Here is a 14,489-nt window from a genome sequence, read left to right on the forward strand (position 1 = left end):
GTCTTGAGATGACTTCTGTTGTGACTTGGCGCTATTAAAAGTAACTAAATTGTATTGAATTGAATTGTGTAGAAAGTGTGTAGATGACGTTGCATGTTACAGCCAGCTGAATACCAACTAGTTTCCCTTACATACTCTAGCTGCCAAAAATATATATACTACAAGGGAATTTTTAGAGGTAGTCTTTGGTTAGTAAATTCTGGCTGCTTTGTAATATTGTAAACTTTTAATAGCTGTACTTTTAGAAGTGAGTGGATGTCGCACCATTTACAATCTTTATCTTCATTCAGGCAATCATATTTCTTGCCATATAGGTTTGGACTTTATTTGACTGAATACTGAGTTGGAAGTTGCATAGTCATTCAGTTTAGGTTTTACTAATAAACTCTAACTGGCAACTGTTGACTCACATCATCCTGATGTCATCCTGATGCCTACAAAAGTTGAGTGTGTGCAGTGACTTCTGTACATTCGATGTATTCATTCATCGTTGTCTTTTCAAATTAGATTTTATTTGTGTGTGTGGAATGTATCTAGCCTAACTACCGATATATTTTTTTCATCAGTTATTATTTTGTGAAATTCCTCCATATTGTTTGAATGTTAATGAAGAAGAAGTTCAGACCTGTGATTTAATTTTTACATTTTTCAAATGTTGGTCACTCCACTGTTTTGAATGGATGCTGATGTCATTAATTGCAAGTCAGTTGTGGATGTACGAATGTTTTAGAACATTAGATGGTACATTTTGATCTTGATATCATTTTTAAGCCCTATTTCCATATTAGAATTTAGAATTATAAACTAAAGCATTTAAATCATTCAATCCTCAGTTGTTCCAGTCGTATGTATTCGAGATCTGGACAGCCAAGTATGTGAGGAGGGAGATACCGTCACTCTTATTTGTGAGCTTTCTAAATGTGGACTCCCTGTACAGTGGATGAAAGGAAGTGAAATCCTGAGTTGTGGGGAAAAGTACCACATGAAACAAACAGGACTGAGTTATGAGCTACAAATCACTGATTTGATACCTGGAGACACGGGGACATATTTGTGCTGTTCAGAGGACTCTTCACTAAGCTCAGCATCTCTTGTAGTAAACGGTATGCACTGAACATTTATGGCATGTCATCTTTCATCATCAAGTCTGCCATTTAATATCATAATACATCTCTCTTCACCTCAGTGTATTTTATCATTTCTGTTTCTTACATCATAGTTCAATTATTTCTTTTTATGCCTTAGCTCTCCCAGTTTTTTTCACGAGAGAGTTGGAAGACCAGACCATAGAAGAAGGAAGCAGTGTAGCATTACACTGTGAACTTTCAAAACCGTGTACTCCTGTGGAGTGGAGGAAAGGAGAACTTGGCCTTTGTCCTTGTGCAAAATATGAAATTAGACAAACAGGACACCTGGCTACACTACTAATTCAAAATGTAGATCCAGAGGATTCTGGGAGTTATATATGTGACACTGGTGAACGTCAAAGCACTGCACAAGTTGCTGTGAAGGGTACGCGTACCTGTGCTGTGACAATACTTGAGTGAATTGTTTTTCAAGCCTAGAAGACTGACTCAGAGTGAAAACTCATAAGGATCTGTACAACATTACTTCCACCTATGCTTCCATGCTTCCCTTGTCATCAACACTGTAGTTTGATTTGGGTGGAAGACTAAAATGTGGATAAAATCTATTTTTGCTGTCGTTTATCCTAAACTTGGCTCATTTCTTTAACTTTCCACAGCCAAGCCTGTCCTGTTTAAAACCAAGCTACAGAGCTTTAAAAAGAAGGCAGGAGAAACTGCTTCTCTTCGCTGTGAAATCACAAAGCCAGGAGCCAATGTGGTGTGGAGATGTGGTGACAAGTTGCTCACAACTAGTAGCAAATATCATCTGAAACAGGAAGGGACTCTGGTCGAGCTAATCATTTATAAACTGCAGGAAACAGACTCAGGAGAATACTCTTGCGATACAGGCTACCAGAAGACGACTTCTGTCCTCTCTGTGAAGGGTAGGATTTCTTTACTCAACACTTTTCTGGTGTTTCACCTTCCTGTCCCCATCACTTTGTCTTGTTGACATCTCACAAAGCAACATCTGAGCATGATTATGATGTATGATCATTTTAGACATCACTTTAATGATTGAAACTCCCTTCTAATTCTGTGCACTACCTAACATCACCTCTGGTTGTTCTCACATTTCAACATGGTGCTTGAACACTTGTCCCATCATTTGTCTCTTCTTCTTCACAAATGTAAACACACTAGACCCCCTTTGTTTCTTGGTTCCCATGGCAGCAACTCAGTAGAAATTTTTTGCCACTTCATCTTTATCAAATTTGTGCTGAAATGATTCTGTCAAACAGCTGCTGAGGTTACTATACTGAAGTTTTTGGAGAGCTGTGTCGTAAAAGAGGGCGAAGATGTCCGCTTTGAGTGTCAACTGTCTCATGAGGAGACGCAGGTCCAGTGGAAACTCCAGGACGTCCCGCTGCAGAACAATGAAATGAACCTGATCAAAGCTGAGGGTCGGGTGCACAGCCTCTCACTTAGATGTCTCACAGCAGCTGACTCTGGAACTATCTCTTTCACTGTTGGAAACCACATGTCCACGGCATCTTTGACTGTCAGAGGTAAGGGGGACAGGAGTTGTTTTATTTCATGGGATGTGAATGAGCATTTGCTTCAACAGTACTTTTAGACTTTTGGCTCATTTGTTCTAGATTTTTGTTTTCTTATGGAACAAATTCCACTCGTGAGTTTTTGAAGACATTTGTTTCTTTTCATCAAGCACCTCCCTTTTGCATTTTATATTATTGGATCCATTTCACATATCTTATTATCTCTTTCAGGCTGCTCTTGTATTTCCACAGTATGTGCTTGGTCAGTCTTTTTTTTTTTTTTTTTTTATTCAGCTTGAGTTTAAAACATCCATCTTTTAACTTTTGTTTAGTAATAAAATTATATCTTGGCACTGTTGTTTTTCCTAACACAAAAACATTTATTTTGAAATAAAAGACTTCATTATTCTATGTTGGGCACGGCGGTGCAGTTTGTAGAGCTGCTGCCTGTCAATGAGAAGGTTGTTGGATTGATCCCAGCCAGGGGCCTTTCTGGGTGGAGTTTGCATGTTCTCTCCGTGCATGCGTGGGTTTTCTCTGGGTACTCCTATTACCAGAACAAAAACATGCATGTTAGGCTGATTGGTAACTCTAAATTGTCCCTAGGTGAGAGTGAGAGAGTGAATGGTTGTTTGTCTGGTTTGTCTCTATATGTCCCTGTGATGGACTGGTGACCTGTCCAGCGTGTACTCTGCCTCTTGCACAGTGACAGCTGGATATGGGCACCAGTGACCCCACAACCTGAAAAGGAAGAAGTGGGTAAAGATAATGGATGGATGGACAGGTGGATGGATGGATGTTCTATGATTTATAATTCAGAGGTTCTTTTATCTGGTTGGTTGATTTTAGATGAAATATTGTCTTAAGAGGGGCAGCACGATGGCACAACTGGTGGAGCCGCTGCCTCTCAGGGAGCAAGTCCTTGGTTCAAATCCCAGTCCAGGGGCCTTTCTGGGTGAAGCTTGTATGTTCTCTCCGTGCATGCGTGGGTTTTCTTCAGGTACTCGGGTTTCCTCCCACAGACCAAAAACATGCATGTTAGGCTGACTGGTAACTCTAAATTGTCCCTAGGTGTGAGTGAGTGAATGGTTGTTTGTCTCTGTGTGTCCCTGTGATGGACTTGCGACCCGTCCAGGGTGTAGCCCGCCCCTCGCACAGTGATTGCTGGACATGGGCACCGGCGACCCCTGTGACCCAAAATGGAAGAAGCAGGTAAAAGATAATGGATGGATGGATTGTCTTAAGAGCTTTTTACATGTTTTGTCTCATGTGTCTTGATGCCATGCGTTTAAATGTGTTGCACCGTTGTAGTAAATAATGCCTTTGCCCGTCATGTATTTTATGGAAACCAAGTTCATCATTGAAACTTAATAAACATTTAAATTATTCATCCTAATAAGTTGGTCTGTCTGGCAGCGGCCCCAATAACCTTCAAGAAGGAGCTGGAAAGTCAAGAAGCCAGAGCAGGAGGTGAGGCCACACTGTCCTGCGAAATGTCCAGCCCTGATTGCAAGGTTACCTGGAGGAAGGGCTCAACAGTACTCTCTCAGGGCGAGAAGTATACCATGCAGCAGAAAGCTACCACTCACAGCCTCGTTATAAACAAGCTAATCATGGAGGATAGTGGTGAATATACCTGCGATACAGGAGACAGAAAAAGCACGGCTATCCTGACTGTAAAAGGTAACTGAGCAAGTCTTCATCATCCATCTTTCTCTTTATTGAAGTTCGTTTTACAAACCAGTTCATGATAAAGCTTCCAATTAAAATTATATATCCCACTAAACATTTAATCTTGTTGAAATCTATAGTCATAGGAAAAAATAACAGCATTTCAAGATTACATTCACAGGGATTTCTCAGATTTGGCCTCAATCTGATATGATGGAAGTCAACTCAATTTCTGTTAGTGCATCATAGAAATCTCAACATTTGTTGATTTTCAGCAAAACCAGTGAATTGAAGTATTGCATATATACAGTCACAAGAGAAAGAAAGTGTAGTCCCCACTTTTAAAGTTTTATGTATCAACATATAAATGAACTAATCTGGTGCCAATCAAGTTTTACGATAAAAAAAAAAAGCACATTTACAGATTAACACAAATGTGTCACATCAGTACTTAAAAAACTGTAAAATAAAATATTTGGGAAAAAATATAAATTGCAGCTATGTGTTGATAATGAATGGCAATTAATTGGTTATTATACACCAGCTACATATCTCAGCTTTGCAGGAGTAAGTGCCTGAATAAAAGGCAAACTGACTTTTTTTGATTCTTTGAAAAAGGACATCAATTGAAAGACGTAGCAACAAAATTTCAAGACAGTTGCTACAATTCACCAACTTATGGTATTTACTGTTTTAATGACTAAATACTTTTTCGTAACAAATGGCAAAATGTAATACAGTATATCATGTTGTTCATCTGAGACTGTATTTGCATATTTTGGTAATATACTACCACAAAAAAAAAACGTTCCATTAAAGAGCTTGTATATTTTTTTAATTGCTGCATAAATAAATATATTTAGTACAACTAAAATTAGTGATCTTTATATTAGCACATACCTAGCATTCATTCTTATGAAATCAAACATTTACAAGGAGATGCAAACTTAAATTTATCATCAAAGTTTTGCTGATAAATAAGACTTCATAGTGATAGTTTTCAGAGGACCTGCTCAAATCTGACTTCTGACCTCCCATTCACTCTCAGAGCATGTACGCATTGTCCGGGAGCTCAGCGATATTACTGTGACCACCGGCCAGGATGCCGTCTTTGAGGTTGAGCTGTCACATGTTGGCGTCACCAATGGGGAATGGTGGCTCGCTGACAACCTCCTTCAAAATAATGATCTCAACCAAATGAGCAGTCATGGCAGAGTGCACCGGCTGGTCCTGAAGATGGTAACCTCAGATGAATCGGGCGATGTTGCTTTTGTAGTGGGAGACGAAAAGACTGTGGCTTTCCTTCTGGTAGAAGAGAAACCTAAAGGTAAATAAGATGACATGGTCACTAGGAAGTTTTTAGATTCATCAACAGCTAAACAGTTTTTTAATCATCATCAATAATCTTTATATATTTTTTACTTTAAATACACTGTAATTTAAAAAGCCTTGTTGATAAAATAATGACGATTACTTTAAGTTAAGAGATTAATTAAATGCTCTACCTCCATGTCTTGAAGTAGGATAGTATATATCAAATTAGTACATATCTAATATCAAATTCATTAAATATTTACTGCATTTCTTAACCTCTTTGAACATCAGAATTATTTGATTAAGATTTGCGACAGGATAGAGTAATTAGTTCACATACTAATGGATTTGTAAAGTTGATCAGACAGTTGATGACGGAGTCATAGAGGATGAGAAAAGACTGCATATAAATCATGTCTTCCTCATATTTGCAGTGCTGATATTAGAGAAGCCACACAACACTGTGGCGTTAGAGGGGGAAACGGTCACTCTTGCCTGCTGCATCTCGGACCCAAATGCCACAGTCAACTGGATTAGGAACAAAGTGGCCATCCGAGCCGGTCTCAAGTATGACCTGAAGAAGAACGGTGCGTTCCATCAGCTTTGTATCCACAACTTGGTGCTCGAGGACTCAGGAACATATATCTGTGACACTGGAGATGCACAGTGTGATGTCACATTGACTGTGCAAGGTAAAATACAACCCCTTCTGTGTCAAATTCAAGACTGAATAAAATTTGGATTAAATAACAGAAGAATTATTGAAACTCAATTTCTTTCATAACAGCAAAAGTTTTGTTAAAAATCCTCATGAAAGTTGTTTTCATCATTGCCTTCACTTGACATCATACATTTTCATCTCAGTATCTCATATCATACTTTACCATTTCAAACTCACCAGGTACTCCAGTGTTTTTCCAGAAAGAGCTCAAGAACCAGGACACTATAGAGGGTGATGATATTACCCTGCATTGTGAGCTGTCTAAGCCAAATGTTCGTGTTGAGTGGAGAAAAGGAGGTGTTGTCCTCCAGCCGAGTAAAAAGTACGCCATGAAACAGGAAGGGCGCATTCAGGAGCTCTGTATACATAACCTGGAGCCAGAGGACAGTGGCTACTACACCTGTGATGCAGGAGACCAGCTCACTACAGCTTCTTTGGCAGTGCAAGGTAGCCTCTCCATAGTTCTCTTGAACATGTCCTTGTCTGTCTGCTAAAATGTCTTGTTTATGTCAGAAAGCCTAAGGGTATGCATATGTGTGTTTTTCACTCAACAGTAAAAGAGGTCCTCATTGTTTCTGGTCTTAAGAGCACTGACGTCTTTGTTGGGGAGTGGGCAACTTTCTCCTGCCAGCTGTCCGATAGGGTGCCAGGTAGAGTGCAGTGGTGGCTGGATGGCACCTTGCTGGAGAACTGCCCTTCTATTGAGATAGGGCAGGAGCAAGGCTACATCCACACACTCACTTTTAAGAACCTGGCAACAGATGACTCTGGCACTGTCACCTTCAAAGCAGGCAGTTTAACCTCAACGGCCAAGCTTTTAGTCAAAGGTATTCCAATCAGATGTCTTAGCCTTGTTAACCCTGCACAATTCAGGTATTTTATTTAAAAGCTAATGAATAGAATATTCATAACTTGCTGCTGTAACTGTAACTTTCAGTGAAACTACTCATAATACTTACAAAAAAATTAATACTTTGAATAAAAGTAATTTCTCAATAACCAATACAAGTAAACATTGACATAAGTGCAAATACTTTTCTGCAGGGTTCTGCAAAACTTTGATTTAATACTTTTTCACATCTTATTGCATCATCATGCATGAGCCACGTTGTTTCTGATTTTATTAATAATCAGTTTCGTGTTGTATGCTTTGTGTTTATCAAGACATGGAGTTGGGTGCAGCACCACAAGAACTTTTAGAATTGATCAGAATTTGGTTACAATTTTTGACATTTTTTTGAACTCCCTCTTGTTAATATATTTTTGTTTGGGCTGCTGAAATGGAAAATTTTAATCACGATTATGTTTACCACTTTTTAAATCTCATCATAAATTATTTTTTTTTTGGGGGGGGGATAAAATTTTACTTTTATTATCACTTTCACATTAAAGCAAAAATGTACAGACATTTAGATTAAATGTATGATGCTGTGTAAAATACAGTGTTTATTTTAAAGATTGAACAAAATTATATTAATATATTGTGACCAATATTTGCAGTCAGTACCAGAATTTACCCTAACCCAATAGATTATGTAAAGTAGCACCTTCCATTATAGAGGGGCTTTTGTATAAATTACAAAAATTCATGCAAAATTTTTGTTTCATATGATTTTTCACATTTAAGCTTGTTATTGCGTCTATGACTTGTTTCCAGTTAAATATGCAGTAAAATTCAATCAGGTGCTCATTATGTTGCTTATAAAACTGGCATCTTGTGTGTGTTTTGTGTGTGTTTCTTGATTTAAATTTTAATGTAGTGCTACTTTACTGATATCTTCACTAGTAATCTTTACCCACAAAACAGCTGTCTGGAATTCATTAGAATTTTGCAGCAATAACCTTCCAGCTTGGTTCCAGTAAATAAGTACAGTGAATGCTGTAAGTCCTACACTTTTTAATTTAAAAAGCTACAAAGTAAGGTTGATTGTAAAATGCTTAGAAGTGCAGCCCTAATGGTTTGTATCCTCTGGTACTTAAATCAAGTAAAGACAATTCTATAGGGACTGGGTGCTACGTTTTGATTGATCCAGATTTTTTTTTTTTTTTTTAAGTTTCTCAGAATGATATATTTATTTTTTATTTAAAAAGTGCTGCTCCACCCATCCACACTGGCCAGATGCTCCATCCATCTTTCTTTGCACATAGCGCTATCCCTAACATTCGAGCTCATAAAATCTCTAACCCTCTAAAAACTACAAAAATAGAGTTTGTCATTGTTACTCTGTCCACTTATCACCCCCTCCTCTTATAGTTCCAAGTACTGTTGTAAGTTCACATATTTCAGTACATTGGTCACATAAATTTTTAATCCATAAAATGTCAGCGGACATCAAGCATGCCTTGGGGGGTTATAAGGCTATGTGTCATTTGGCATGTGCCTGTCATATCCTCAATTCATGGCCAAGTCCTGACAATAAAACCTCCTTTAACTTCCAAACCCTTACCCTAAACTCCTCACCCTGACTCCAACCTCAGATCCTACAGTCGAAGTAGTGAACGATATGGAGGACCTTTGGGTGATTGTAAACCAACCTGCTGAGTTCATCTGCCAGTTCTCGAGGCCAGTCAAGGCTCAGTGGAGGAAAGACGGGCAACTTTTACAGCCTCATGGCCGAAGGGTGGTAGTGGAGCAGGACTGGAATGTGGCTCGCTTGTACATTAACCGTGTGTCTCCTGAAGACATGGGAACATACTCCTGTGAGGCAGAGGGCGCCTGTGTGGTTGCTTCACTTTATGTGGAAGGTGAGCTTCCCTCCACATGGAAAAAAAAAGGATAAGCTTTTAGGGAATCTTTTATGCTATGTCAAACAATAGTTTGACCAAATAAACTGATCTTTTACCGATCATCACAAAATTTGAGCCCTTTGTTGACAAAAGCTTTAGTTATGTGACATTCACAAACTTGCAGTTTTAAATTCTATAAATGTGCTTCATTGTTTTATTTTATTTCCTTCTCTACAGTCAAACCCATTCACATTGTTCAAGGCCTGGAGAATGTGGAAATTCTTGCTGGAGGTGAAGCACTTTTTGAGTGTGATCTGTCTCGCCCTGAGATTAAATGTTGCTGCTGGCTTCGTGATGGAAAACCGGTGAAAGAATCCTCTAAGGTTGAAGTTGTGTCGTTTGAAAGTGGTCGTCGCCATCTACTCCTCTTGAAAGAGCTGTGTGCTGAAGACAGTTGCACAGTGACCTTTAAAGCTGGTACAGCTTCCACCACTGCCCAGCTCACCGTCAAAGGTTAGTCATTCAAATCTAGATAAAACTTTACACCTGTAGTTACAATTTTATCTTGATTAAATTACAGATTCCTATGTGATACATATTGTTTAATGTCTTTTTGTCATTAGAATTGAAGCTAGAGATTGTGACAGATTTGGAGGACAAAGTGGTTGCAGTGGGAGAGGATGTTGAGCTTTGTGTTAAACTGAATGAGCCTGTCCCTGCATCAAAAGTGCTCTGGTGTGCTAATGGACTTGAGTTAGAGCCTAGTGACCACTGGGCCATGAGGGCTGAAGGCAGCTCTTACTATCTTGTCCTGAGACGGGCCCCTCTTATGCCCCGGCAGGAAATTACCTTCACTGCTAAAAATGCTTTTGCTTGGGCCTTCATTACAATCATCAGTAAGTGATATGATTTTACTATTTGTTACCAGTAACCATGTCTGTAGTTTTTGCTGCTTCAGTACTTTTGAACTGTTGTTTTTTATGTATGACTTATTGTCAGTGTTCATTAGGTCATCATAGTTTTGGTTCTTTTACACCAACAGCTGTACCTGATCCTCCTGAGGAGCCAGAAGTCCTCAGCAAGACTACAGAATCGGTCACACTGTCTTGGTTCACACCTCTCCACGATGGAGGGAGTCCCATTCTGGGCTACAGAGTAGAGATGCGACTTGTAGATAGTGCCCTCTGGCTTCCATGTCATTCTGAGCCTGTTTGCAACACAGAATTTGTGGTTGAAAATCTCATCCCAGGGAGTGGCTACCGATTTAGAGTGGCAGCCATCAACAGAGCTGGGACTGGAGAGCCCGTGGAGCTTCCTCTGACTGTGCAACTAGGTGAGTGATACGCACTTTAAATAATGAAATAATGTATTTAATTGTTAAATGTTGATATTTACCTATTATTTGTAACTGGTTGACTGTTTTAAATGGTATAGAGACAGTGATGTTTCACGTACTTGTCAGGCGTTGTGCTTTGTCTCCCATAACTCTAACACTCATAAGTCATATGTTCAGATGTAAAATCAGCAGAGATACCAGGACAGCCCAGTCTGCCTCCTGAAGCTGCTGAAGAAGGGGACCTTCATGAGTTGTGGGAAGCATCAACCAAAAAGCGGCGCATGAGTCGAGAGCCCACTCTGGACTCCATCACTGAACGTCCTGAGGATGATGGAAAAGGTGTTCAAAAGAAAAAAGGACAGACTGAGCCTCAGTCATCAGAGAAAGAAGTCAAATCAGCTGAGAAAGAAAAGGTCAAACCAGTTGAGAAGGATCAGGTCATCGTGTCCAAGAAGCAGACAGAATCCATCAAGTCTGTCAGCTCTGAGAAAGAGAGTGTTTCTGCAGGTTCAACCCTTGTGTCTTACCTGAAAACGAGTAGCACGACTGCTGTCACAGCAACCAGTGAAGCAGAGACTCTAGCCACTGAGAAGTTCTTTGCACATTTTCAAATGGAAGAGAAGAAAACTGTACAGCAGACTGGAGCAAAAACAACTTCAGTTCAGCAAAGAGACGAAAAACAGACATCTACGCCAGAGACTAGCATTGTGGAGATCACAAAAGAAGATGAGCCTGAGCTTACAGATGCTGCCATTAAGATTCAAGCTGCCTTCAAGGGCTACAAAGCTCGCAGAGACATGCGTCCTGTTTTTAAAGATGTCTTCAAAGAGCAGACGAAAGAACCTAAGGACACCATACATCTGGAATGTGTGACAGAAGGTAAACCCGATAAGGTGCGTTGGTTAAAAGATGGAGAACCTCTGATTGACGGCAAGCATCATCATATTGATATCTACAATGACGGCACCTGCTCTCTTGTCATTACTGCCATAACTACCAAAGACACTGGGGTTTACACTTGTGAGGTCACAAACAAGTTTGGAGTAGCTTCTCATAGTGCTAAGGTGACAGTGGGAACAGCAAGAGAATTATCAGAGAAACGACCACTGACAGTGGGTTACAGTGCTGACAGTGAGCCGGAGAGCTCCTCTGGTAGTGAGATGGATGAGTCACTGAGGCAGGCAAGCAGACGCCTCAGGCGCCTTTTGCGCACACGTCTACCACCTAATGTTGAGGAAGAACAATTCATCAGCGCAGATGAAGGGGATTTGCGTCCCCCAGACCCTCACTCCTACCGTGAGGATGAAAATTACATCTACATTCGCTTTGACTCCAAGTCAGAAGCTGAGGTTGCCTCTAAGAGATTCCAGGAGATGTTTACAATCCATGGAGTTCCTGTAGAGACTGCCATCATACCTGCAGGGTTTCCTAAAGTGGAGCTGCAAATTAGAAAGATGGGTTACATCCAGGATGGTACGCAGACACCCACTCAAGATCGACAGCCTCCGGCTTTCATGACTGGAGCTCCAGGTAGGAAACACATCAGTGGTTATTCTGCTGTTGTAATTCTTCTAAAAAAAATGTAAACAAATTTTATAATCCGTATCTCTTTGCTAATCAAGTTTGTACAGCTAGCTATACATATAGTTTCTCAAATTCTCTGTATTTATTTTTTACCTACCAACTTAAATGTTCTTGTTACCCAGCTGCTCCAGTCTTCTTGACAGAGCTACAAAGTCAGGATGTTCCAGATGGTTATCCTGTCAGCTTTGACTGTGTTGTGATTGGCAAGCCCCCGCCCACTGTTCGTTGGTATAAGGATGGCAAGCTGCTGGAGGAGAATGACCATTACATGATCAATGAAGACCAAGAGGGCTGTCACCAGCTCATCATTACCTCTGTGTTGCCCACTGACATGGGAGTCTATCGTTGCACAGCTGAAAACAGTAGTGGCATTGCTGCCACTAAAGCTGAACTTCGAGTTGACTGTAAGTGAAGATACATTTTAAAAACAAGTATCCATGCTTACTTTTGTAAACATTGTTTGCATATGTCCTGATGAATGCTCAATAATCCAGGTAGAAAAATCTAACAAGGTTGAGTCTGGTACTCTGGACGGATTCTTCTTTATTGAAACATTTTGTCTTTTATCCACAAGACTTCTTCAGTCTCAAGACTAAACAATGTGGTCACAATCTTTCAGCTTTAAAAATAAATAAAAAAATCATTATGTTATATGCTTTCATTAGGCATTGTTTATTAATTATTGTTTTTTACTCCATCAGTGTCTTGCAGCTCAGATTATGACACAGCTGCTGATGCCACTGAGACTTCCTCTTACGTCAGTGCTAAGGGCTATGCCTCCAGGTGAATAAATAAACAGTGTTTGATAGTTTTGATGTATACACCTTTACACAATGAATACTGTTGTAAAACTTTTGGTACCAAATTGTCTATTCTATTTAAGTAGGGAAACTGAGACCTTTGAATCTGTTGCTGAGGATGATCAGCTACCACAGATTGTAGACGAACTTCACGATGTTCATGTCAGTCCAGGTTCACCTATGGCCAAGCTGCAGCTCAGAGTAAAAGGTAAAGTTATCAAAACGTGATCAGTCAAGTAACCTTCAACAAGCTATAACAATGTTTCTTAAATATTTCTGTCATTCAGGGTTCCCTAAGCCCAGAATATACTGGTTCAAAGATGGCCAGCCTCTACAAGCATCAAAAAGGATTTTATTGTCAACAACGAGAGATATTCATGCTGTGGAAATCCTGGAGGTAAAACGAGAGGATATGGGGGAGTACTCTGCCTACATCAGCAATACAGCCGGTTCTTCTTACACCTCTGCACGACTGATTGTATTGAGTATGTATGCTAGCACCTAAATAGTTGACAATATAATTCAAACAAACACAGGATAATGTACACTACAACCTGTAATTAAAGTTAAGCTGCTGACAGGAATAATAACTGTTACATTTTCCAACAGGTCCTGGGGAAATTATGCCCAAAGATAAAAAAGGTAATAAGATTTATTTGACAAGTCTAGTACAGGTACGGCTACTTAAATATATAAGCTATATCCAAAATGTATCTCCCTAGGTATCATGAATTACTGAGCTCAAACTTCTTTGCTGTAATGATGCATGCTAATGAATGCTTGTATATGTATGTCCTTTATGTGAATGCCTGCTGACAACGCTACAAACCAGTTTCCCTATGGGGACAAACAAAGCTAGCTATCTACCGGTATCTATATCTTTGCACTGTTGTTGCACAGACACCAAGGAGCCCCTGGTGCCACCACGCTTCCTTGAAAAGTTCTGCAACAGGAAGGTGAAACAAGGATCAAGCATCACTCTGTCTGTTAAAGTAGAAGGTAAGCTTGTGTCCTTTCCTAACACTCTTCTCTGATAGTTTTGGGCTCAGCTCACGCACTTTCCTTCATGCAGCTTTAGATACAAGCTCTTCCTATATACATATATATATATATATTACTTCTTTAGGTTCTCCTACTCCTATGGTCTCATGGCTAAAAGAGAAATCAATGGAGGACGTCTTGTGGATCAAGCCTGATACTAAGGGATACAAAGTAGCAAGTTCTGGTTGCCAGCACAGCCTCATCTTGATGGACGTGGACTTGGAGTACTCTGGCATTTATACCTGTATCGCCACAAATAAAGCAGGGCAAACTCTCTGCAATGCTCAGCTTGAGGTGGATGAAAGTAAGAAAAGCACTCATTTGCAAACTTTAATATACTGCAATTAAATAACTTGAAAACACTAATAAGTAGACTAATAATAAATAAGCTGATAAATGATAAATAGTTTGTGACTATATGTCACTGTGTCCTGCCTGTCTTCTTTCCAGCACCACAACCAAAAAAAGAGACTAAACCCTCAGAGTATGTATAAATCTCAATAGGCAGAAATATGTTGCATAATGTTATATTTATTTTCAATATGAGACTAAATACATAAAGTAAACTAGAAAATGTGACATTCAATTCCCTTTAGGGTTCTTGGGATTACTGTGAGTCCTCCAGAAGAGGCCCTCAGAGGAAAAGGTAAATATACATATATATATATATAT

The 14,489-nt window shown here is 39.6% G+C and overlaps 1 protein-coding gene across 1 annotated transcript in view; it reads left to right on the plus strand.

Annotated features, from left to right (window-relative positions):
- obscnb (obscurin, cytoskeletal calmodulin and titin-interacting RhoGEF b) overlaps positions 1–14,489 on the plus strand; it is a 59,523-nt gene that overhangs the window by 33,588 nt on the left and 11,446 nt on the right. Inside the window, exons 42-60 of the mRNA XM_037682315.1 lie at positions 4,040–4,306; positions 5,343–5,621; positions 6,043–6,300; positions 6,510–6,776; positions 6,884–7,156; positions 8,808–9,074; positions 9,294–9,569; positions 9,680–9,952; positions 10,099–10,389; positions 10,570–11,922; positions 12,099–12,380; positions 12,678–12,759; positions 12,860–12,984; positions 13,064–13,261; positions 13,386–13,418; positions 13,677–13,775; positions 13,903–14,121; positions 14,268–14,301; positions 14,414–14,463. Coding sequence (XP_037538243.1) covers positions 4,040–4,306; positions 5,343–5,621; positions 6,043–6,300; positions 6,510–6,776; positions 6,884–7,156; positions 8,808–9,074; positions 9,294–9,569; positions 9,680–9,952; positions 10,099–10,389; positions 10,570–11,922; positions 12,099–12,380; positions 12,678–12,759; positions 12,860–12,984; positions 13,064–13,261; positions 13,386–13,418; positions 13,677–13,775; positions 13,903–14,121; positions 14,268–14,301; positions 14,414–14,463 — 4,926 coding nt within the window. The remainder of the gene's footprint in view (positions 1–4,039; positions 4,307–5,342; positions 5,622–6,042; positions 6,301–6,509; positions 6,777–6,883; positions 7,157–8,807; positions 9,075–9,293; positions 9,570–9,679; positions 9,953–10,098; positions 10,390–10,569; positions 11,923–12,098; positions 12,381–12,677; positions 12,760–12,859; positions 12,985–13,063; positions 13,262–13,385; positions 13,419–13,676; positions 13,776–13,902; positions 14,122–14,267; positions 14,302–14,413; positions 14,464–14,489) is intronic.

This window comes from Nematolebias whitei, chromosome 9, assembly GCF_014905685.2.
Source record: "Nematolebias whitei isolate Nwh7 chromosome 9, NemWhi1, whole genome shotgun sequence".
Taxonomy (NCBI): domain Eukaryota; kingdom Metazoa; phylum Chordata; class Actinopteri; order Cyprinodontiformes; family Rivulidae; genus Nematolebias; species Nematolebias whitei.